The sequence below is a fragment of the Hylobates moloch genome, unplaced genomic scaffold (assembly GCF_009828535.3).
Source record: "Hylobates moloch isolate HMO894 unplaced genomic scaffold, HMol_V3 SCAFFOLD_6, whole genome shotgun sequence".
NCBI classification, from domain to species: domain Eukaryota; kingdom Metazoa; phylum Chordata; class Mammalia; order Primates; family Hylobatidae; genus Hylobates; species Hylobates moloch.
The window spans coordinates 153,984,978-154,006,179 of NW_026652281.1; the positions used below are offsets into that span (position 1 = coordinate 153,984,978).

General features: G+C 61.7%; 1 protein-coding gene across 3 annotated transcripts in view; it reads right to left on the reverse strand.

The window, feature by feature from the left end:
* Window positions 1-41: 41 nt before the first annotated feature.
* Window positions 42-21,202, reverse strand: part of UNC5A (unc-5 netrin receptor A) — a 66,957-nt gene continuing 45,796 nt past the window's right edge. Inside the window, exons 2-16 of one of the 3 annotated variants that reach the window (XM_032158743.2) lie at window positions 15,644-15,865; window positions 10,345-10,488; window positions 9,954-10,057; window positions 9,654-9,834; window positions 8,828-8,995; window positions 8,086-8,250; window positions 6,811-6,999; window positions 6,401-6,703; window positions 3,674-3,761; window positions 3,250-3,418; window positions 2,826-3,059; window positions 2,550-2,699; window positions 2,304-2,468; window positions 1,455-1,633; window positions 42-1,221 (exon numbers count right to left, since the gene is read on the reverse strand). In XM_032158743.2, coding sequence (XP_032014634.1) covers window positions 1,056-1,221; window positions 1,455-1,633; window positions 2,304-2,468; window positions 2,550-2,699; window positions 2,826-3,059; window positions 3,250-3,418; window positions 3,674-3,761; window positions 6,401-6,703; window positions 6,811-6,999; window positions 8,086-8,250; window positions 8,828-8,995; window positions 9,654-9,834; window positions 9,954-10,057; window positions 10,345-10,488; window positions 15,644-15,865 — 2,627 coding nt within the window. In that variant the 3' untranslated portion in view covers window positions 42-1,055. Of the gene's footprint in view, window positions 1,222-1,454; window positions 1,634-2,303; window positions 2,469-2,549; window positions 2,700-2,825; window positions 3,060-3,249; window positions 3,762-6,400; window positions 6,704-6,810; window positions 7,000-8,085; window positions 8,251-8,827; window positions 8,996-9,653; window positions 9,835-9,953; window positions 10,058-10,344; window positions 10,489-15,643; window positions 15,866-21,202 lie in introns of all 3 variants that reach the window. The other 2 variants (XM_032158744.2, XM_058440183.1) reach the window with 2 other exon arrangements.

Sequence of the window (21,202 nt, forward strand, 5' to 3'; positions counted from 1 at the left end):
GCCTTGCTCCCTGGCTTTCCCCGAGAGAAGTAGCACTCAGGTTAGCAATATATATATATAATTTATTTACATTCACGTCCGATAAAATCCCTATGCGCCCCGGCGGCTGGGCAAGGCTGTGTACATAAGGCCAAGTGTAAGTGCGTGAATGCACTTAAGACAAAGTCAGGACACGAGCTTCACATGACAGGCCCCGCGTGGGGCACCAGCCAGCCCTGGGGACGGGCACACCACGCCTCACACACTCGCCACTGTACAGCCCGGGACTCCCATTGCATATTCACAGGCCCCGCCGGGCAGGGCACCTCGAGGCTGGGGGAGGGGCAGGGGCAGGGAGGAGCCGTGGGGTGTCCCTGGGTGGGTGGAGAGGGCAGCATGTGAGAGGCAAATGTGCACCGACACTGGGCGTGAGACGTGAGCAGCCTCAGGTGTACAGCAAGAGATGTGTGTGGTGGGGGGGTGTCTGCATGACCCGGGAGGGGGGTGTGTGTGAGATGAGCACACGAGGCATGCGTGGCACGTGCTCGTGTGGTGGTCGTGTGCCTGAATCCAGGGGCTACCCCCTGTCCGGCTGTGGCCCTCGGTCCTGCAGGCTTGGAGCAGGGCCCCTCAGACGTGCCCCTACCCAGCAGGCACAGAAATGTTTGCATAAGGTCCAGCTCAGGCAGGAGCTCCGGGGCCCTGGCCCAGGCCCAGCGTGTGCGTGCATGGCCGTGTGTATGCGGGGCCCCTGGACAGGGACGGGAGGAGAGGTAGCATCACACGCACATACATACACACAGATAGGCTGGGCCTGGCCCAGGCTCCAGGCACTGTCCATCCTGGGCCCTGGGACCGAGTGTGAGCAGGTGGCAGTGCCAGCCTGGCTAGGCAGGCCATGGAGAGGTGGGAGTTCGGGCAGGGTCTGAAGGACCAGCATTAAGGGACAGTTTCGGCCGGGAGGGGGCCTGTCCGAGCAGCTCTCCCCGGTGTGGGGAAGGGCCCCTGTCCGGCTTCTGCCTGTCCTTGGTGGGTGCCAAAGCTGGTGAGAGTGGAGGTGTTGGGCCTGGCCGGCCTCAGCACTCGGCCTCCGACACTGTGAAGAGGCCAGCGTCTGGCTGGCCCAGTCCAGCCACTGCTGCAGCCAGCTGGCTGAGGTTGCCGTTGGGGAAGTGCCGCGCCTCCCACAGGTTGAGGATCATGGCTGTGGGGCTGGGCTTGGCGGCAAAGAAGCTGAGATGGCTGTGGAGGGGAGGGGGGGCTGTCAGCAGCCTGGCCTGGCCCCAGCCGACACCTCCTGCCCCCCTGGCCCACCCCGGGGCAGGGCCTCCCCGAAGCCAAACACAATGACTGCCCCGGCCACTAGTAGATACGGCACCGGCCCCACAGGGCCTCCTGTCCACCTTACCCACCCCCACCCCTGGGCAGGACTGTCGGTGGCCTGAGCAGGCGCTCTCTGCCCCTCTCCCGCCCACCTGTCCAGGTGGAGTTTCTGGGCCAGAGTCCGCCAGTCGGCACCCCGGCTACAGGGTGGATCCAGGCTGGAAATGATCTTCTGCCGAATGAGGAAGGGGATCTTGAAGGCACTGGGGCCCACCAGGGCTGGGACCCCCCCTTCACTCTCCAGAGCCAGCAGCTCAGCAAACCTTGTGTCCTGGAGGTGGGAGGGAAAGAGGTGCCTGTTAGAACTTTCCCCAAGCCTGGGCCCACTGCCACCTCCTGCTGGGGGAGCTCCCAGACTTCCCCAGAGCATGGGGGCGGCATGAGCACTGGTACTTCCTGGGCACCTCCCATGTGCCAAGGCCCTGCTTACTGGGGCTCAGAGGTGCAGTGACCTGCCCAAAGCCACATAGCCAGTGAGCAGAGGAGCCCTCTGTGGCCTCCCTCCCTCTCCGCCCTTCTCCCCTCCAAGTCACTCTGCCTAGCCTCTGCTGACACTCAACACACACAGCTCTCTTCATGGCCTGAGTCCTCCCTGCCCAGCTCTCACTGCCAGAAATGCTCTTCCCCTTAATGCTGCAGCCAAACTGGCTCATTCTTTGGGGCCCAGTACAAAGCCCCTCCTCAGGGAAGCCCTCCAGGGTCTCCCCTCCTGCTGCTCCCATGTCCCCTGCACTCCCCTCCCCAAGTCCCATTTGCACCTGTGCCTCCCTGTCTCTGAGTCTGGGAGGAAGCTGCCAAGGGGTTTCTAGGAGGAGGTGGGCCTAGGGACAGGCGGGAGGGAGAGTGGGTGGCAGGGCAGGCAGGGCAGGAGCGTTTTGGGGGCTGGTGGGGAGTTGGTAGTGGGAGCAAGTCACGGCGGTGCTGCAGCCCCTCCCGTCCACCTTGGTGATGTTGAAGTTGATGTTGAAGCTCTGCCCATCGCCCTCCACCTGCCACACCCACAGCTTGCAGGCCAGGTCACTAGTGCTGGGGCTGACACGCTCCAGGGTGAAGGTGCAGTGCAGGTACTGCTGCGTGCCGTTCCAGATGTGATAAAAGGGGATCTCCTGATGGGGGTGCAGAGAGGAGGTGTCAGGTGAGCCCAAGCTCCGGGCCCCTTGTGCGCTGGCCATGGCCCTGGCCCTCACCTGGTAGCTGACGAGGAGCTTACTCTTCCACAGGGAGCTGGGCACGTCGTGGATGGACAGGCGCAGGTTGTGGTAACTGTCCTTGAAGTGCAGGACCCGTGGCTCCTGGATCAGCTGTCCGCCCAGCTGCTTCTCCAGCTGCACCACCTCCTGCAGTGCCCCAGGTGGTCAGCCCAGGCCCCTCCCCACTGCACCCAAGGCAGTCAGTCCACAGGGCCAGGCATAGCTCGGCCTCCCAGCGGCGGGCGGGTGGGGGGCAGGGGGGGCGTGAGATACCTTGAGTGCATCGTGGGTGTCATGCAGGCAGTAGACCCGGATGTTGTACTCGAGGGAGGTGCAGGCCACCGGCGCAAACAGAAGCAGCTTGAGGCGCTTGGCAGCAGCCACACTGAGGGCCTCTCCCACCAGGGCAAAGCGGCCCAGCTGCTCGGTGAAGACGTAGCAGGCACTGGCCTCCAGCTGGCAGTAGTAGAGGTGGGAGGGCGCCTCCTCGCCCAGGTGCAGCACATCCTGCGGGCAGGGGTCAGTGGGTCAGTTCGGTCCAGCCTCAGAGCCCTGGGGCCAGCTGTGGCTTCAAGAAGTGGCCGGAGACTGGGGAGGGGTGGGGGTGCGGCTCAGGACCACCCAGAGGTGGAAGGCCGGGTGGAGCGTGCAGTTAGCCCACATTCCCTTCTGGAACCCGGGTCGGTTCCCTGCTCACCTCCCAGCTGCCCTCGCACGACTGCTTTTTGAGGCGCAGGCTCCAGCTGTCAGGGCTGGGCTCCCCACAGTGGTCCATAGCCAGGATGACTGGCCGGGTGAGGAGGACGCCAGGGGGTCCGCAGCTAACGATGGGACTCAGCAGGGTCTGACAGCCAGCTAGGGGCAACCTCAAGTGGGGAAATATGGGTGGGGAGGGAAAGGTGTCAGTGGCCCATCCTGGGTCCCGAGGGCCAGGCCAAGGGCAGGGCAGCAGCGTCCCAGGGGCCAGGGGCTTGGGCTGCAGGACCACGTGGGGCTTAGGCGCAGCTCTTTCCCCCGCCGCCTCAGGCCAGGCACAACAGTGGGTGGGCAGGGGGCTTCCTGGGGACCGAAGGCAGCAGGCGGGTCCCTCCCACACCCGGCAGCAGGGCCCACGGCCACACCTCACGTCTTCCGGCTTGTGCAGCGTGAGGTAGATCTCATAGATCTTCCCTCGGGGTATGGCATCTGGGGGGATGAGGAGGCTGATTCCTGGAATGGCAGGAAGAGGGCCAGGGCTTACCCACTGCCAAAGCACCCAACACCCCACCACACGGCCCCTCCAGGAGCCTTCCTGTGAGGACTGACTGGTGCCAGCCCGGCCTGGGGACAGAGGGGCCTCAAAGACTGCCATGCTGACCAACCACCCCCACAGGCATGAAGCTGAGTCAGGGGCACCCCGTGAGCAACTGAGGGAACCCAGGTGGGGAAAGCATGCCTAGCTAGCTCAGGCACAGAAAACTTGGGGACAGAAGGTATGCTGTACCGACCTCCCTTGTCCCCTGAAAGGCACTGGGCGGGACCAGGGTATTCCTTGCTTAAAACCTTCCCTGCCCCCGGGATGAAGTCCAGCTCCCTGGCCTGGTATTGAAGGCCCTTTGCCTCTGCCCCCACTGCCTCTCTAGCCCAGCCAGTGCTACAAACTTGGTGGCTCTGGAACCACTGCCTGAGCCCCCACTGCCCTCCTGTCCTGCTCCAGCTCCCCTCTCCATCGCTTCTTCTACTCTCTGCCACGCCATGGTCCCTGCAGGTGGGGTGGGTCTTGAACAACCTATCTCTTGGGCTGGATGCCCTCTCGTCGGCTGACTGGCCTCTGTTCCAGCGTCTCGGAGGAGCAGGATCAGTGTGTGAGTGGAGAGTGGAGTGGTTCAACAGGGAGGGGGTGGGACAGGATCCGGCAAAGACGGGGGCCAGGGAGTCCCTCTAGAGGTGGTGAGCAGGGACTCCCCCAGACAGGGAGCCCTTTCACCAGGAGGGGCTCCCAGCTCAGGACAGGGGGAGGGAGAGGAATTCCATGACTTTACCCCACCAAGTCCAAAAGCAAATGCACACTCCCCAGTGGGCAGCGCAGAGCAGGGCTGGGCTGGGTATCACTGTTTCACCGGAGAGTGCAGAGTCACAGCCACTACTCCCTTCACTGGCCCGCACTGCCTCACGGTCCCAGCTGTAGTGTTGGTGACAATCCCAGACATCCTCGCAGGAAGGCTCTCCATGGGGAAGGTACACGCACTTACATCCTCATTCATCAACTCCTAATGCTGGGTACTCAGGACGGCGAAGGAAAACCACAGACCCCACTGTCATGAAGTTCTTAGCCCAGCAGGGGAGAAGGACAAGTCAACCACAGCACAGGATGCGGGGGAAGTGGCAGCCGCCCCCCTGCCTGGGGAGCGAAGAGCAAGGGCCGCCGGGCCCCACTGTTCGCCTGCGTCTCTGTAAGAGCTGACAGATGCCGTCTCACCTCGTCATCCCAACAGCTCCATGAGGGGTTCGTTATCATCCGTGTGGATGTGAGGCACAGACGGCAAGAGCTGTCAGGCCGGGACCCAAAAGAGAAGTCCCAGCTGAGCCGGTGGGAGGGGCAGGGGGTCAGTGCATGCAGAGGGCAGCACCGTGTGTCCGGGATGCTGAGTCCATGGTGGCTGCCGTGTGTGGGAGGATGTGTGTGAGGGAAGAGGCCGAAGCAGCTGGCCCGCAGGGGACAGGTCTTCTCTGTGGTATCATGTGGGCTTTGCAGGGGGCAGAGGGGAGCCCAGAAGGGGTTCGAGCACGAGAGGGTCATGATCAACTCTGGCTTCATTTGGTGAAGGTTTACAGCAAGGAACCAGGTAAGGGGTTTGGTGGCATGTGTCAGGAGAGACAGCAAGGGAGGACGAGAGCAGGAGGCGGCAGGAGCTATTGAGGAGGAACTGGCGTGGGACTGAAGCTGGCGGGGGGCAAGAGAGGATGAGCAGCAGGTCAAGGTGACCCCAAGTTTCCGGCTTGAGCCACTAGACGATCCGTGAACTGGGGGAAGCCAGGAACGGGGAGGCTCTGGGGGAGGGTGGGAGACGGTTCTGTTTTAGGCACCAGGAGTCTGAGGTGCTGTGAGACATCCAGATGGAGCTGGCCAGGAGGCAGCTGGGTGTACAGTTCTGTCGCCCGGGAGAACTGCGGGCTAAGGATGGGGGAGTGGGAGTTATCTGCACAGACACGGCGATTAAAGTCATGGAGTGGGCGAGGCCGCTCCGGGAGAAGGGCGCCGGGAGGGAGCTCGGAGGCACACCTACATTTATGGAACAGGCAGCTGGAGAGGGCAAGCAAACCAGGAGCACATGGGGTCATCTAAGCTGAGGGACTTGAGAATTTCAGGTGGCAGTGGCCAGCCATGTCAGAGGCTGCAGCCACTTCTTGCAAGGCAGCCATGGAAAGAGCTCGTCAGAGGGTTTCTGTGCTGGGGTGGGTGGAAGCCAGGATGCAGTGGGGACTCCAGGATGGCCTCTGCCCAGGCCTGTGCTGATCTGTTTGCCCTTGGTTGTCTCCCTGCTCAGTTGCAAGCTCCTTAGGGCCGGGGCTTGCCCTACCTCTGGGCCCAGGGCCCCACATGGAGACTGGCACAAGTAGGCTGCTTGGCTGTGTAAATGAATGGACAATTGTGCCCACAGGCAACAAGAGGAAGACAGCTCTGGCCATGGCCTCGGTGCCAGCCAAGACTGGGTTCTCCCCAAAACTCCACCCCTTTTCCTTGCTGATCTGTCACGGGACACTGAGGGGCACGAGAGGAACATCTAGCTGTCCCGTCCTCCTCCAGGAGGGAAGTGGAGACGGAGGAGGGAAGTGGAGCTCTCAGAGCCCCCTGGGGTCCTTCCTACCTGTATTAGGGATCATCAGCCGGCCCCCGAGGAAGTTGAAGGTCCCATAGGTCATGTTGCTGGTGCCTCGGGGCAGGGAGCGGAAGTAGTTCTGGGTGGAGAGGCGGGAGACGAACTCCTCGGCCTCAGAGGTGGGAGAGCTGTGGTGCAGTGTGTGGCGGCCACCACCCAGGGGGCTGAGCAGGTGCCCATTGGTGAGCTGGAACTTGGGGCTGGGCCCGTCCTGCCGGGGACAGAGACTGCCCTGGTAGGTGGTGGTGGTGGTGCTGAGGTCCGGCTGGATGGTGAGCAGATGGGGGTTGTCTGCAGGATGAAGACAGACTCAGGCAGTGGCACCTAGGGCATCCCTGCCCCAGCAGCTCTTGGCGTGGGAGCTAGGGCAGGAGTTCTGGGGGCACGGGGCCCCTCACCTGCTTTGCTGGGCTTGATGCTGACGGGCTGGAAGCCTGAGGTGAGAATGGACGAGTCAGCCACATCCGAGTCCAGCCCCTCCTTCTTCCGGCAATAAACGAGGATGAGGACAAGCAGCAGCAGGACCAGGCAGACAGCCACGGCGATGAGGCCCACATAGAGGGCCACGTCCTCAGGGCCAGAAGCAGCTGCGGGAGACAGCACGGCCTTGGTGGGGGCAGGGGTGTAGGCGTCTGGGAAGGAGACGTCAGTGGTCTGCACCCCAGGAGGATGAGCTCTGCACCCCGGGGCATCTGCACTAGCTAGGGAGCAGACGCTCGTGGCAGGGGGCATGGAGTCCGTGCATGTGCATCCCAGCCCTGTATTTGCCATTACTGTGCTGTGTGACTCTGAGCAAATCACATTCCTCATGGGCTTGAGATCCCGGCTGAGTCTGCTGCCTGGATGGAGGAGGGGAAGAGCTACTTCCCCAGGGCGGATGACCTGGTGCCTGGCTGCTAGGTTGAACCTGCTGCCTGCTCTTCTGGGACAAGGGCAGCTTGGGCTGGGGGTGAACTCCTGGGATCCCCAGAGCAGGGGGTCTGCCTCCTGCATGGTTCCAGGTCAGTGCCTAGACTAGGAGCAGGGGTTTGGGGGCCCTTCTCTCCATCTGCCTCCCTAAGGCCTGGGGCAGGTCTGGGGAGGGGATGATTGACTGCTTGGAGGAAGCTATATTGATTTTAGAAGGGTTTTGCATAAATGGAAGAAATGTCCATCAGAAAGGAATTGACACAGATAATGAGGTTTTTAATTGAAAGAATGGGGGAGGGTATGTTCTAGAGGAAAAAAAATCCAACAGAGATCTTTAATTGTTAGTTATGGCCTTGTAATTAACAGCCCTCACAAGCCCGGCATCCCCACAGGACCTGTATGTGTACTTGGGGGACGAGGCAGATGTGAAGCTGTGGTGTTGGGCGAGCGTGGGCAGATGGGAAGCTGTGGTGTTGGGCGAGGGTGGGCAGATGTGAAGCTGTGGTGTTTGGGCGAGGGTGGGCAATGGGTGTGCATGAATCAAGGTTCAAATCTGTACATGTCTCAGGAGGCATGGGAGGTGGCGGGGCGTCCCTGGGCCCATGTGCAGGTATGCTGAGGATGAGGGGGATCTCCGTGGGTCCTGAGCCTGGAGAGGCTACAGCCTTTGGCAGGAGAATAGCTCCCTCAGCCCCCACCTCCCCAGGGCTGGGCAGGGCCAATCCAGGCAAACAGAAGAGGGCCCCAGGGCAGAGAGCACTCACTGTGTACACAGAGGTCACTGGTACAGTTGCGGGTGTCCAGGTCAGCGCCCTGGCACTCCTCCCCTCCGTTGCGGGGTGCTGGGTCAGAGCACTCACGGCTCCGCCAGTGGGTGCAGTCCAGCCCACAGGCCGACCACTTGCTCCACGGGCTCCAGCTGCCATCCACTAGACGAGAGACAAACAAGCAGAGAGGAGACGGTGCGGTCAGCCTGGGAGCCCGCCCCGGCAGTCTGCCAGTGTGGCCCCTCTGGGCATCCAGGCCAGGCAGTGCAAGGCAGCCTGGATTTGGGTGCAAAGCCAAGGCCAGGCCCACGATGCACGCCCTCTAGTGTCCAGCTGGCCTTGATGACGCATGCTAATGACAGGGAGGCGCGGATGACGCCAGGGGCTGCTTGGCTCTCTCCACACCAGGGAGGCTGTCCTGGCCCCGGGGCTCTCTCGTCACACGTTGACCCTTCTGAACCCAGGGACAAGTGGACTCTGCAGCCCTGGGCTGAGCCCTAGACCCTGTCAAACTGTACCTCACACCCTGTGACTTACACCCTATGTTGAGCCCTGACACTGGACAGATCGAGCCCTGACTCCAACCATACACCGCACCCCGATCCCCGCCTCAGACTGAGCCTGGCCCTGCGTGGCGGGTGGGATGGAGCCATGGGGGGGCAGGCTGGTGGGCGCGATGGAGCCAGGGCACGGAGATGGCGTGGTGAGGAACGATGCGGGAGGCGGCGGCCGCTGGTACCTGGGCACAGGGTGGCGCAGGCTGTTTTCTGGACATTCTGCCCCTCACAGAAAGCGCCCCCGTTGAGAGGCGCCGGGTTGGTGCAGCTCCGGCTCCGTTTCTGCCAGCCGCGCCCACAGCTGGCGCTGCAGACGGACCACTCGGTCCACGTCGACCACCCACCGTTCACTGGCCGGACAGAGAAGGACTGGGGTCAGGGAGCGGGGGCGTCCTCAGATACACTGGCCCAGGGGACGGGGCGTGAGGGCAGAGGGGCTGTGAGCTGGACACGGGTGGGCTGTGGCTGAGCTGGGAAAGAAGGCCTGGGGGAGGCCACGCTCGTGCCTGCTGGCCCCCGGGCCCTGCAGCACGCACGCCACAGTCTTCCCTTCTCCCAGGGGTCACTCGGGGTAGCCAGGCTGAACCGCGGCTCACACACTCCTGCAGCCCAGACCCCAGCCTCTCCTGGGATGACTCCCGCACCCTCCCTCTGCTGGCTCCTGGGGGTGCCTGGACTGTGTGGCTTCTGATTCCTGCCCTGGAGACTCAGGAGTGGGGACAGCCTGTCACCTTTCCTAGGTTCCCATTCTGTCCCTCCTGTCCCTCCTCTCCTTCTGCACAATGCCCGCTGCCCACAGAGGACCTCCGGTCTGTCCCACTCCTTTGCCCAGACCTGCCCCTGGGCCCCCAGCAGTCACAGCGAGCCCTTTGCTAATCCTGCCTAGTCAGGCACGGTCTGGTCTGCCTGGCCTTGGCCTCATGGCCTCTCTTCACCCCACCAGCCACATGTCACTGCCCAGGGGCACCGCAGTGCCTCTCCCTGTGACCAGGGAGCCCCGGGGCCCACCGTAGACGATGACAGCAGCAGAGGCGCTGCGGCGACGTGCCACGATGTTCTTGGCCACGCAGGTGTAGTTGGCCGTGTCAGCAAGGCGGGCCTGTCGCACCACCAGGCTGTGCTCCCGTGTGATGTATACATTGGGGTCCAGGGATGGGTCCACCAGGTCCTCGTTCCGGAGCCACTCCACCTAGGGGAGGGAGCCCTGCCATGTACTGCCAGCCCATGCTGGCCCTGCCCAGAGTGGCCCCTGCCAGGGTGACCAGGCAGGAGCCCAGGTCTAGAAGTGGGCACTAGAGGAGCCCTCACCTCGGCTGGAGGGATGCCCTCCGGCGGACGGCAGGGCAGCACGATGCCCTGCTCCAGGGACACCTCCTTGGCCAGCGGCTCCTGCTCGAAGTTCTTGCGCAAATCTAGAAGAGGAATGAGAGTGTCCTTCTGCCTGAGGGCCTCGCACAGGCTCAGCCTGGCTGGCTGTGTCCCTTGTCCTGCAGGGGCCATGGCGCATGGCAGAGGAAGTGCCAGGTGCCCAGGGGGACATGGGGTGGCTGGGCCGTGTCCACAGGCACTTTCTCCATTCATCCAGGCAGGGCTGTGAGGTTTTCTGACTGGACCCCCTCTTCCAGGAAGCCTACTGTCCCCTCTCCTGGTGACACCCTCCCGCCACGTGCCCTCCCCCAGGGCCCAGCCCTAGACTCACAGGCTATGCGGATGTAGGCCTTCTGACTCTTGGTGGTGCCCGAGGAGCTCCATGCCACACACTGGCACCAGTATTCCTCCAGCCCGAACACCTTCTCCACCTGCTGCCTTGAGACATTAATGCGGACCTCCATGGTGGGCAGCCCTGGGGGCGGGAGAGGCAGGTAGTCAGAGCCCCAGGGCCACCCTGAACCTCTGTGTGTGGGTCCCTGCGCCACCCTCAGCCACTCTCGCTGACTGGCAAGGGAGTGGACTTTGAAGGCAACGCCCAGCCCGGAGGAAACTCCAGGGGGCCCAAGGGCCGCTTGATTTCTATCTCCTGAAGGCCGGGCAGGCCGTCCATTCATTATACTTTGTTACCTGAGGCCTGACTCCCCGGAGTCACTTACAGAAATGTCCGTAAAGGGGCTGCCGTAGAGCTCTGGGCCAGAGGGTCTGGCCTCCAAAGACTCCAGGCAGAAGGGGTGGGGCAGACAGGCTGAGCTCTGCACCTCTGTGGGTAAAAGAGGTGAGGAAGGATCTGGCCCCCTCCCTCAGGGGCTAGCAGATAGATCCTGACATGTGATAATATAATAACAGTCATTAACAATATAATTGCAGTGATTATGTAGTATGATGCTAGCGCCCTGGGACTTAGGGTTTCCCACGTGCCGGGATGGGGATGTTGTCTTAATCCACTCCCTTGGACAGAAGCACAGAGGGAAGTGACTTGCCATGGGGACCCGGGACTGTCTGCATCTGAAGGGTAAGCTGGGGTGCCTATGCACTAGGGAGAAACTTTGGAAGAGGGTGAGAGGGCAGCCAGCAGAGGGGGAGCTGGCGGTCCAGGACCCGCTCTGCCTAACTAGGGTGAGCTGGGGGGACTCGGCTCCAGGCTGGACTCAGCCCCCCGCCTTCTGCCATACCTGGCCCGAGGCAGGCTCAGGACCCTCTGACAACTCAGGAGCGGGGGCAGCAACCCTCCTCCTGCCCCGTCTGTAGCCCAAACCAGCATCCCCAGCAGTGAGAAAAGACTGTTTGTTTCCAATTTCTCCTCCTCCTGACCCCAATTTCCCTCGGGTCATTGGCTTATCAGAAAGGGAGAGAGAGGCCGGCAGCCAATGTGTTTCCATTGTTAACAGCGAAATTCAATTAGGGCTGCATTGCGGGAAGAGCAGGCCGCCCAGCTGAGCCTGCAGGCTAGGAGGCTGTTTCCCTCTTAATTTCTCTAACATGACTTTCTCTGACACTGCTTCCCAGACCCCTCCTCACAAGCCTCTGGGCTCTCACACTGGGTGTCCAGATTTTTCTGTCTCTTTGTCCCTGTTGCTGGCCAGCTGTCGTAGGAGATGGCAGGGCTGTCACCTCTGGTGAGATCATGGTAGCTGGGCCGCTTCCCTCCGTTCTGGGCACCACCTGCCCCGTTCTCTAAGACACCCAATGTGGACACTCTCAGGGAGTGGGGTGGGCAGGCTGAGAACAAGGGGGTGGCTCACAGGGTCCTCGTGTAGGAGAGGGGCCTTGGGCACTAGCTATCTTTCAAGATGACTTAGGGCATCTGATAAGGAGATCTGGGGAGGGGCCCTCTACTCCCTTCCTCCTCTCTGCCTTGGGGGTTAGGGGTGGGAGACTTCCAGAACATTCTGAACTGTGTACTTTTTCTCCCTTGGGTGGACAGGTCTATTAATGGTTCCTCCATCCCCCATGGTGCTGTGGGGAGCCCGGCCCTCCTTCAGGAGCCTCACCCATGGCCCAGGCGGCTCAGCTTGGGAGAACAGCACTAAATGTAAGCCCTCCCTTTTCCTCTCCCTTTGTCTTCCCTCCCCTTCTGTCCTGTCACCTCCTCTCCTCCCTCTCACTTGCATGAGTGAGGGCCAAGTGTGTCCTCAATGTGCCAGCTCCAGGCAGTGCCTTGGTGAGGGGTGCCCTTCAGCCCCACAAGCTCCTGGAGGGCAGTGCCTGAGGCGGGGGCTGCAGACCCGGCCCTACCCCATCTTTGATGTGAGGGCTGTGCGCTCCCCTCTTGTGGATCATCAGGCAGCCTGGTTCCTGGGAGCAGTGTCTGGGCACAGCTGTGTCTGTACCTGCCCAGTAAGTGCGAGCAGGTGCCAGCCTTGGGGAGGGACCCCGGGCCAGTGGGCCTGGGCAGGTGTGTGTGTGAACCTGGGCTGCCCAGGGTTGCTAGCTGGGGTTCTGAGGCCAAGCTGGCACTTCGGTTCTCACCTTCTCAGCGATCTGCTTCTAAACAATCTAATAACCAATCAGTTTGTTTAACACAAAATAAATTATACTCCCAGACTGGACTCCAGTGCTTGGTTTTGCAAATTTCAGGCTTTTTTTAGTGTCAGCAGGTTTGGGTTCCAGCACTTCAGGCCTTGGTCCCTGCCCCCTGGCCTTCTGGCTGAGGAATGAGGGCAAACGAGAGGGAAGTAGGTGCTCTCCTGGGTGTCCATCCGGCCACCCCCAGCCCCACACGCAAATGAGTGGGCTGCAGAGCTGGGTGGGCCTCCGACCCTGCCCTACCTGTCTGACCACAGAACGTTTCTGGTTTGGGGTCTTTGGTCTTTGGCCGTGTGGCGCCACTGCCATGGTATCTGTCTGTGGGTAAGGAAAGCCTTTTTCTTCACCTCAAAGCACTTGGTGGCTTTGGGTTGAGAAATCGATGAGATCCATGAACATTCAGATGTTCCGGCCACGGGAGGCTGGAGTCGGATGCTCGGGGCAGAAGAGGACCCTAGCGGTTACGGGTGGGACGTGTCCCAAGCTCTGCCTCTCTGCCCGGCAGGAAGAGAACAGGGTCACAGGAGCCTGCTGGGGAGTGTGGGCCAGGGGCTCAAGGTGTGTGTGCTGGCCTGGGCCCGCGACTGCTCATTCAGGCAAGGGCCTGGGTTCCTGCCAATCCACGGATCTGAGCCCTCATAATGGCAGGGGTGTTTCAGACAGAGGGGTGTGTGGGGGAAGGGGGTGCTGGGAGCAGCAGGGGGCTGGACTGGAGCTTCCAGGCTGCAGGAGAGCAGCTCTCTGGCTGTGCCTTCCCTGGGGGAACTGCCACAGCAGTAGGAACTTATGCTGAAGGGACGCTGGGCCCCGGGTGTGGGGTAGGGAGAAAGGAAAGGCCCCGTGCTGGGTCCTGACTGGGCATGTGAGATCTCACAGCTTTCCCCGACCAATCTGCAAGGGGCAGGATGGGGGGATCTCCTCACCCCCATTTTACAGATGAAGAAACTGAGCCCAGGGAGGGGAGGGACTTGCCTGCGGTTCTCCTGCAGACCCTCCCACCAAGACAAGGTGGGCCCTGCTGCTGGGCAGGGAGGCCTCTGGCACCTCGGCTGGGGCCGGGAGAGGCTCTGGTCCTGGGAGGTGCTGGTGCTTAGAGTTCTGTTGGGCTACATTGGCTGCCAACCCTCTCCATCTCCCTCTGAGGGTAGGAGGTGGAGCTGGATCACTGCCCTGAGAGTGTAACTCCTTGTACCCAACCCAAGGCGTGGCACAGAGCAGGTGCTCAGCGAACACCTGCTGAGAAGTTGTTCTCAGACCACAGGTGAGAAGCTGCAGTCAGGCCAGGGTGCTGAGACGACACTTTGGGGCGGGGAGGCAGCCCCTGCTGACCCTCATGGAGGGGTGCGGTGTGACTGCTGCAGACGAGAAGGCCTGGTTGGGGCCCCAGCAGGGCTCTGGATGAGTAAGAACCAAGGCCTCAGTCTCAACCATAAAATGACAAGCTGGTTCTGGGGCTAAATGGCGCTGCCTCAATCCAGAGCTCTTCAACTCACCTCAGATCACTGCCAGAGCTTCCAAACCGTTCTCCCTGGCTGGGGCCTTGCCCTCCTCCGGTCTCCCTGTGCCCAGTGCAAGTCTGACCGCAGCCCACTCTGGTGTCTCAACCTCCAGGGGCCCCTTAGCGCAGTCTCCCGACCACTGCTGCCTGCCCTGGGGTTCACTCTCGCTCCATACCCGAGCCACCTGAGGCTGTTCTGAGCCTCTGTACCTTCCATTCTATGGGCCTGGGAGATGCCCTTTCCAGGTGGTTTTGAGACCTGAGCTTGGATGTTCCTCCTCCTCTGGGACTCCTTCCTGGGCCACCTCTCTAGGCCCAAGGTCCCCGGCCTGCCCTTGGCATCAGTGTGAGTCCTGGGTGACACCTACTTGTCCCAGCTGCACTGTGGCTTGAGCCTCACGGCAATGGCCTGTGTGTCCCACACGGGCTGTGCCTCAACAGGGTATGTGTGCTGTGTGTCTCAGGATGGCTGAGGCCTTGGTGGGAGGGGGCTCAGGACTACCCCTGAGGTGTCATTATGCGTGGGGTGCTCCACAAAGCACCAAGGGAGACGAAACTGAAACAGGCTCTAATGAGTGAGGAGGAGGAGGAGGAGGGGAAGGAGGGGAGAAGGGGGTAGAGAAGGAGGAGGAGAGGGGGAGGAGGGGAGGGAGGGGGAAAAGGGGGAGGAGGGGGAGGAGGAGAGGCTGTTGTTCACTCCTGCCTCTCTCTCTGCCAGTCCTTTCTGGGGGAGTTGTGGAACCCAGACAAGGGCTGTCTGCCCACGTCCCCAGTGCCACTTAAGGCCAGGGCTAGGGGTGGGGAATGTGGTGTCTCATGGAAGAGGTGCTTCCTGGGTCTGCTCGCTGCCTCTAGAACCCCTCTCCCTGTGCCCCCAGCTGAGTCTGGCTGGCTCCCTCTGCTCAGTGTCTCCAGGCCTGCCGCTTCCATCAGCCCCCACCCTGGCCCCTGAATCACATATAGCTCTGGCCATGTCACTCTGCAGCTTGAGATCCCCTAAGACAGTGGCATCAGTTTGGTCCCCTGCACACCCTCACCCTCACTGCTGACCCTACCAGCACGCCGGCGTCTGCCTCCAGGCTTTCCTGGGCTGTGTCCCCTGCCTGGGATGCACTTCCCCCTTCTTCACTCCCTAACCAGTTCTTATGCCTCTCTCAGTGTACACATCACCTCCCTTGAGAGGCCTCTCCTCTTGCTGAGAGGTCACTCCGCTGTCTGCCTCTCTGTGGGGGCTTGGGTTCCGAGGGTGGCGGGCTGTCCCCAGCACGGAAGTGGGTGCTCACAGGTGTGAGTGAATGCCTGACTGATCGAATGAATCGACGCACAAAGAAAACAATCACTGAAGGTGAGGTCTGGGAGCTCCTTGGTCATCAGGGACCCACTCTCGCCCCCTCCTTCTCCCCAAACCGCTGAGGGGTGTGGCCTCTGGGGAAGGCCTCCGGGGTCCCAGGTGGGGAATCCTGGGGGCAGCTGCAGGCTCCTCTGGACTGGCAGAGACTCGCCTCCCCTGGATTGGCCCTGCCCGGCCCCCGGTGCTGCTCACCGCTGCTCCCATCCGTGCTGCGCTCGATCACGTGGTCCACCTGGCGCACCCACTCCCCATTGCACTTGAAGAAGATCTGCGTGGTGGGCACAGCCTTGCACACCAGCAGCACTGGCTTGTTCTTGACGATGTACACGTCCTCGGGCTCCACCAGGAAGTGGGGAAGCAGGTCCGGGTTGGCACCAGGCACTGGGTTGGCCACGGTGGCACTCTGCTGGGCACCTGTGGCAGGGCAGAGGGGGAAGGTGAGCCAGGGGCCAGGCTGGGCAGGGCAGAGGCAGTGGCTCAGCAAACGATCCCACTGTGGGTTGGGGCAGATGGGAGGAGAGTGAGTCCAGGCTCTGCCATGTCCCAGCTGGGCAATCTCAGGCCAATGACCATCCCCCGCCCGGGCCTCCATGTCCTCCTCTGTAAAAGCGGGGAAGGAGCAGCCCATGCCATCCTTAAGACCGCGGTGAGGTGAAGTGAGACCCGGGTAGAGTCCCAGCACGGAGGTGGCCTGGCGACTGCCTTCCTAGAAGTCCAGGGATCTGGCCAGGCAGGTCCCTGCCCGGGAGGTCCAGGGCAAGGCTGGCCAAAGTGGGAAGGTCCCTGGCCAGGCAGGTGAGCTGCCTGGGGTGAGGGAGGGAGCAGCCCTGGCCAGTGGCCGCCTCTGGGGCCCTGCTTCCTGGTTGGCCCCATCCCTGGCCCTGCACATAGTAGGTGCTCAGAAATAACGTGTGTGGGGGGGGGCACGGGCAAGGCGAGAGCTGGGAGTCTGTCTGGGAATCTGAGGTACCTAGGCCACCTCCTTCAAGGAGACCTGAATATATGGGTTTCCTTCTAATTTTAACTGAAAACCACAACCATCCCACAAGTCATTTGTTGCTAATTACACAGGTAATTGGCTCTGAGGCGCTGGCAGAGGTAAAACCCCCAGAGTAGTCTGATCCCTGCCCAACCAGCAGGTCCCCTAAGAGGATGAGGTGGGGGTCACCCTCAGCTCCCACACCCCCCAGCTGCCGTTTGAACAGGCCCTCAGCCAGCCTGGCCTCCCCTGGGGCTGCAGTGATCCCCCCGACCAATGCGCACTCACAATTGCAGTCCCTGCGCATAGAGGGAAACCCTGGGTTTCCAGACCATCTATTCTGCTCCTCTTAGTGGTGACCTTGAGGAGCGAGCGGCTTGCTGTCTGTGAAATGGAGATGACAGCTGCCTGTGCGGAAGTCCGCAGGCCCCTCACATTTTTGGCCTCTGGGCTCCTCCACCCTCCCCATGGGTGGTCCAAAACCCACCGAGGGCTTCAGACTGGGAGGCCTGGGCCCACCCTACCCACCAAGGGGCACATACACCTGGCCCACTGCCCCTCTCGCTCCTGCTTGCACAGGGACCCTCTCCCCACGGTGGGAGTCCGCCCTTCACCAGGACCCTGGTTTCACGGGGGAAGGTGTGTGCACCGGCTCCTGCAGGCGCCCTGGACAGCGGGCTCGGACCGAGGGTTCAGGGGCCTCTGCAACTTCAGGCAGGTCCACCCCATCCTGAACCTGTTTCCTCATCTGCAAAATGGGGCATGATGCCCAATTCTTAAGGTTGTTGTGAGGATGAAATGAAACAGGCGTGAGGCACTCAGCACAGTGCTCAGGGATCGGGGGCTGCTGTCCATACCCCCATGGTTCTATGTGTTCCACAGCAAAGGGCTGCACCCCCTCAGCTAGGGTCATCCTCACAGCAATCTCATAGGGGGTGACAGCTAATAAGGAAACTGAGGCACAGAGCTGGCAGGTGCCTTAGGGATGGCAGAGGGAGGCTGGCTGAGCTGAGGGGCGCAACAGCTGTGTCTTTGTGAGCTCGGGGCAGATGGGTATGGAGGGCATTTGGGACACAACCCTGCGGACAGTTTGTCAGCCGCTGGGTCACCGGCCCTCCCTGGGCGCCTGCCCCTCCTCTCACCCTCTGGCCTCCCTGCCTGCCTCCTGCCCACCTGCCAGACTCCCGCCTCTCCCCAGCTTGGCTTTTTCCCTTGTGTGCCCTCCCACTGGCAACCGCCCCCCGCATGTTCCGCAGCTCTGTTATGGACACCAAGCCCTCATTCACAAGCGGGGTCACACTTGCAGTTCACATTTCGTGAAAATGAAGGTCATCAGGCCCAGACCCACCCCGCCCTGAACCACCTCTGCTGGGGTCTGTCATAGGCCTGGGAAGTGGCGGAATGCAGGCGATGCTGGGGGGTGGGACCTAGACACCTTACAGACGGGGAACCTGAGGCCCGAGGGGGGTCCCTTACCCCACAGCCTCCAGCTCAGACACTGGGCTCATCAAGTGTACAGTCACCTGTGTGCTCGCCATGGTCACTTGGCAGCCACCGGCCAGCCCTGACGCAGGGGTGGGACCCAGGGGTGGGCTCAGGGAGAGCAGGGCTGAGTTGGGCTCCCACAGGGTCCTCCCACCGTCTGGAGAATGAATGGAAGGAGGTGGTCTTGGGAGGCTGGGGAGTGTGAACCCTGTAGTGGGGGTGTGGGATGGGTGCTGCTGGCCCAAGCGCCGCTCGAGACATGCACCCAGGCAAGCCGTGGCATTTGGGAGGACCCTAGGCCGTGCAGAGGACAGGCCAAGCTGGATGCCAGAGCAAGCCCTGCAGGTGTTGGGGAGCAGGCAGGTGTCACCAAGACCCCCCAGTGGCAGGTTCCGGGCTTGCCTGTGCCATGTCCCTTAACAGGTAGACAACGCGCTGGCCTGTGCCTGCCTCTTGGCGGGGGAGCTGGGTGGGCAGGGGTCCCTGGTTGGGTGTGTGGGGGCAGGGAGGGGGTGCGCGGCCCTCCAGCCTGCCTATCGATCAGTACGCCAAGCACTGCTCGCGTCAGCCGCCCGGTGAACCCAGCACAATCCCTCATGTCTGCATTTAACTGCTAATGAAAAATAAATGTACTGTGACCAATAAGGGGCATAGCTCACTTCTCCAGGGCCTCTGTCACGCCACGCTGGCCCCGGGGGCCATTTATCCGGTGGACCCCGGGGGCACCCTCCAGGCTGCAGCTATGCCCTCTAGCAAGGACATTCTAGCGGCTATGCCCTCTAGCAAGGGCATGGGTGGGGTAAATTCGGGTGCTACTGGATGTCCTCTGGGGGCTACAGGAATCTTCCTGGGCAGTCACGGCTGGCTTTCCCTGCCTCTGGCCCCCGAGCTCACTGTGTGACTTCTATCCTTGCCATCAGTACCTGAGATCTGTCTGTCCCCCCTCGGTGTCCCAGTCAGGGCTCTCACCTGAATGAAGGCACAGCCAAGCCTCTGGCCTCCCCCACTGCACAGCCCAGGCTACTAGCGTGAGCTTCCTTTCCCTTTCCATGTAAGGAAATTTCCCTTTCCATCAAAGACAATGCCAGGCAGTGCATGCTCAGTCCCAAGGACCTAGGATCCTTTCAACAGGGCCTGAGAGCTGGCTAGTTTGCTGTAGTCCCACCACTCCCTGGATCTGTTTCTCCCATTTCCATTGTTCATCTGGCTCCCACGGGTGTTTCAGAATGGGGCCAAGTGCCTTTGACTGACATCACTGAGCCTCACGTTCTGGCCCCAGTCAGTGCTCCAGCCCTTTTCTGCAGAGACACCCATGGATCCCTCCGAGGCAGGAGCTTCCCACCTCCAGGTCTCTGCCTGAAACTCCTTTCCTTCCTCTTTGGCTAGTGCTTTCCTACCTTCTCTCCAGGGCTCACCTCCAATGTCACCCCCTCTGGAAAGAGGGTTCCCCTACCTCAACTCTCCTGGGAAACCACACATGCCGTCTCACCCTCCCTGCATCTAGGGCCCGTCCTCACTGGTGCTGGAGCTGCTGTCACAGGAGAAGCAGGCAGGAGGCTTTGTCCCCACCCCCAGACTGTGCATCCTCGGGTCCGTGCCATGCAGCACGAGGCTGCTTAATGCGGGCGTTAGCAACTGGGGCCTCAGGGTGGGGTGCCTACCGCTGCTGCCTCTGGGGCCACTGAGGGACGGGCACGCGAGAACACTGCCAGGGCAGACACGCCTTGGTTGCAGTGGCTCGTGGGCCTGCAGGAGAGCAGGCAGGTACGGGCCCACCAGCTTCACGGGCCCTGCCACTTCCCAAACCCCACTCACCCCTAGTTTCCCAGAGGCTCCTTCCGCCATGTCAAAGCTTTCCCACTGGCACAGGACGTGACCTGGCCCGGCTGCCTGCTTGGAATTAAGTTAGAAGACCTCATTCACTGACTAGCAGATTCCTGACGGGCGCTTGGTCACCAGGAACTATAGGACTTGGTCAGACGGGGCTGGGTGGATGGCTCAAGCCCTGAAGTGGGAACCCCATTTGCAGTGAGCCCCAGGGGCCCGCTCTCTCTCAGGAGGGAACTGGCTGTCCACGTCAGCTGGAGCTGGTGCCCCTGCTCGGCAAGGGTGGGAGCAGCAAACCGGGCAACCCCCACACCCCACATTTTCTCAGGAATAGCAAGGAGGAGGGGCAAGGTGTGTGTGTGTGCGCATGTGTGTGTGTGTGCGTGTGTGTGTGTGTGTGTAGGGAGGCTGGGGGCCAACTGGGGTGGCAGCTACAGAAAGGAGGGGAAGCAGATGAGGCCCCAGGGCCGGTGGCAATGGGAGGCAAGAGACCCCTGGGCAAGGAGCCTTGGACTGAACTGAGCCTGGGACGGATGCCACCTTCTCCCATGACCTGAAACATACTCATTCACAAATACTTATTGAGTGCCTGCTGCGTGCCAGGGACTGTTCCGGCGCCGGGACCCAGCGCAAGCAAGACAACACAGCCCCGCCCTCTGAAGCTTGCTTTCGAGTTGGGGACAAAGCAAAACAAAACCCAAGTGCAGCAGAGAAGGTAGAAGGGGCGGACTTTCAGAAAGGGGCGGGTGAGAGGGCTCTCGAGGGAGCGGGGCTCAGGCAGGTGCCATCTGAGGAGCGCCCTGAACGCCAAGGCCAGGCTGCAGAATGTGCTTGGAAAAGGGAACAGGGGAGGCCCTGAGGCAGGAGGCAGCTGGGCTTGTTTGAGGACAGCGGGGAGGCCAGTGTGGCCTGGGCAGAGGGAGTGAGGGCGAGACGCGTTCGGTCAGAGAGAAAGCAGGGGCTGGACCCCAGGGGCCTTTAGGGTCGAGTCAGGAGTTGGGATTTCATTGCCAGGGCCACGGGAAGCCTTTGGGGGTCGTGCGCAGGGGCGTGGTGCGCTCTCCCTGCGTGAGGATTGGGAGGGGAGGGGTGGCACTGGGCAGAGGGAAGGTGGGGAGGCTGCTGTGGGCATCCAGTGGCGTGGACTGTGGTGGACCTGCTCCACCTAATCCACCAGGGAAATGTCAGCAAAGTTGTTGCCTCCTCCTGGAGGCCTTTCTGGATCCACACTCTTTGTCACTCACCCAAGCACCCACTCCATCCCCTGAGCCTCCATCTGAGTTAATGCCACTTCAGGACCAGGGTGAGTTTGTATGCCGCTTCCCTTGTTAGACCATAAACTCCCTGGGGGCAGGAGCGCGGGTCTCACCAGGATGCTGATGGAATGTTTGTTGAGTGACTGAATGACCACTGCTTTTTCCCTCTAGAATTTGAGATCTGCCCAGGGTGGCCCCTTCACT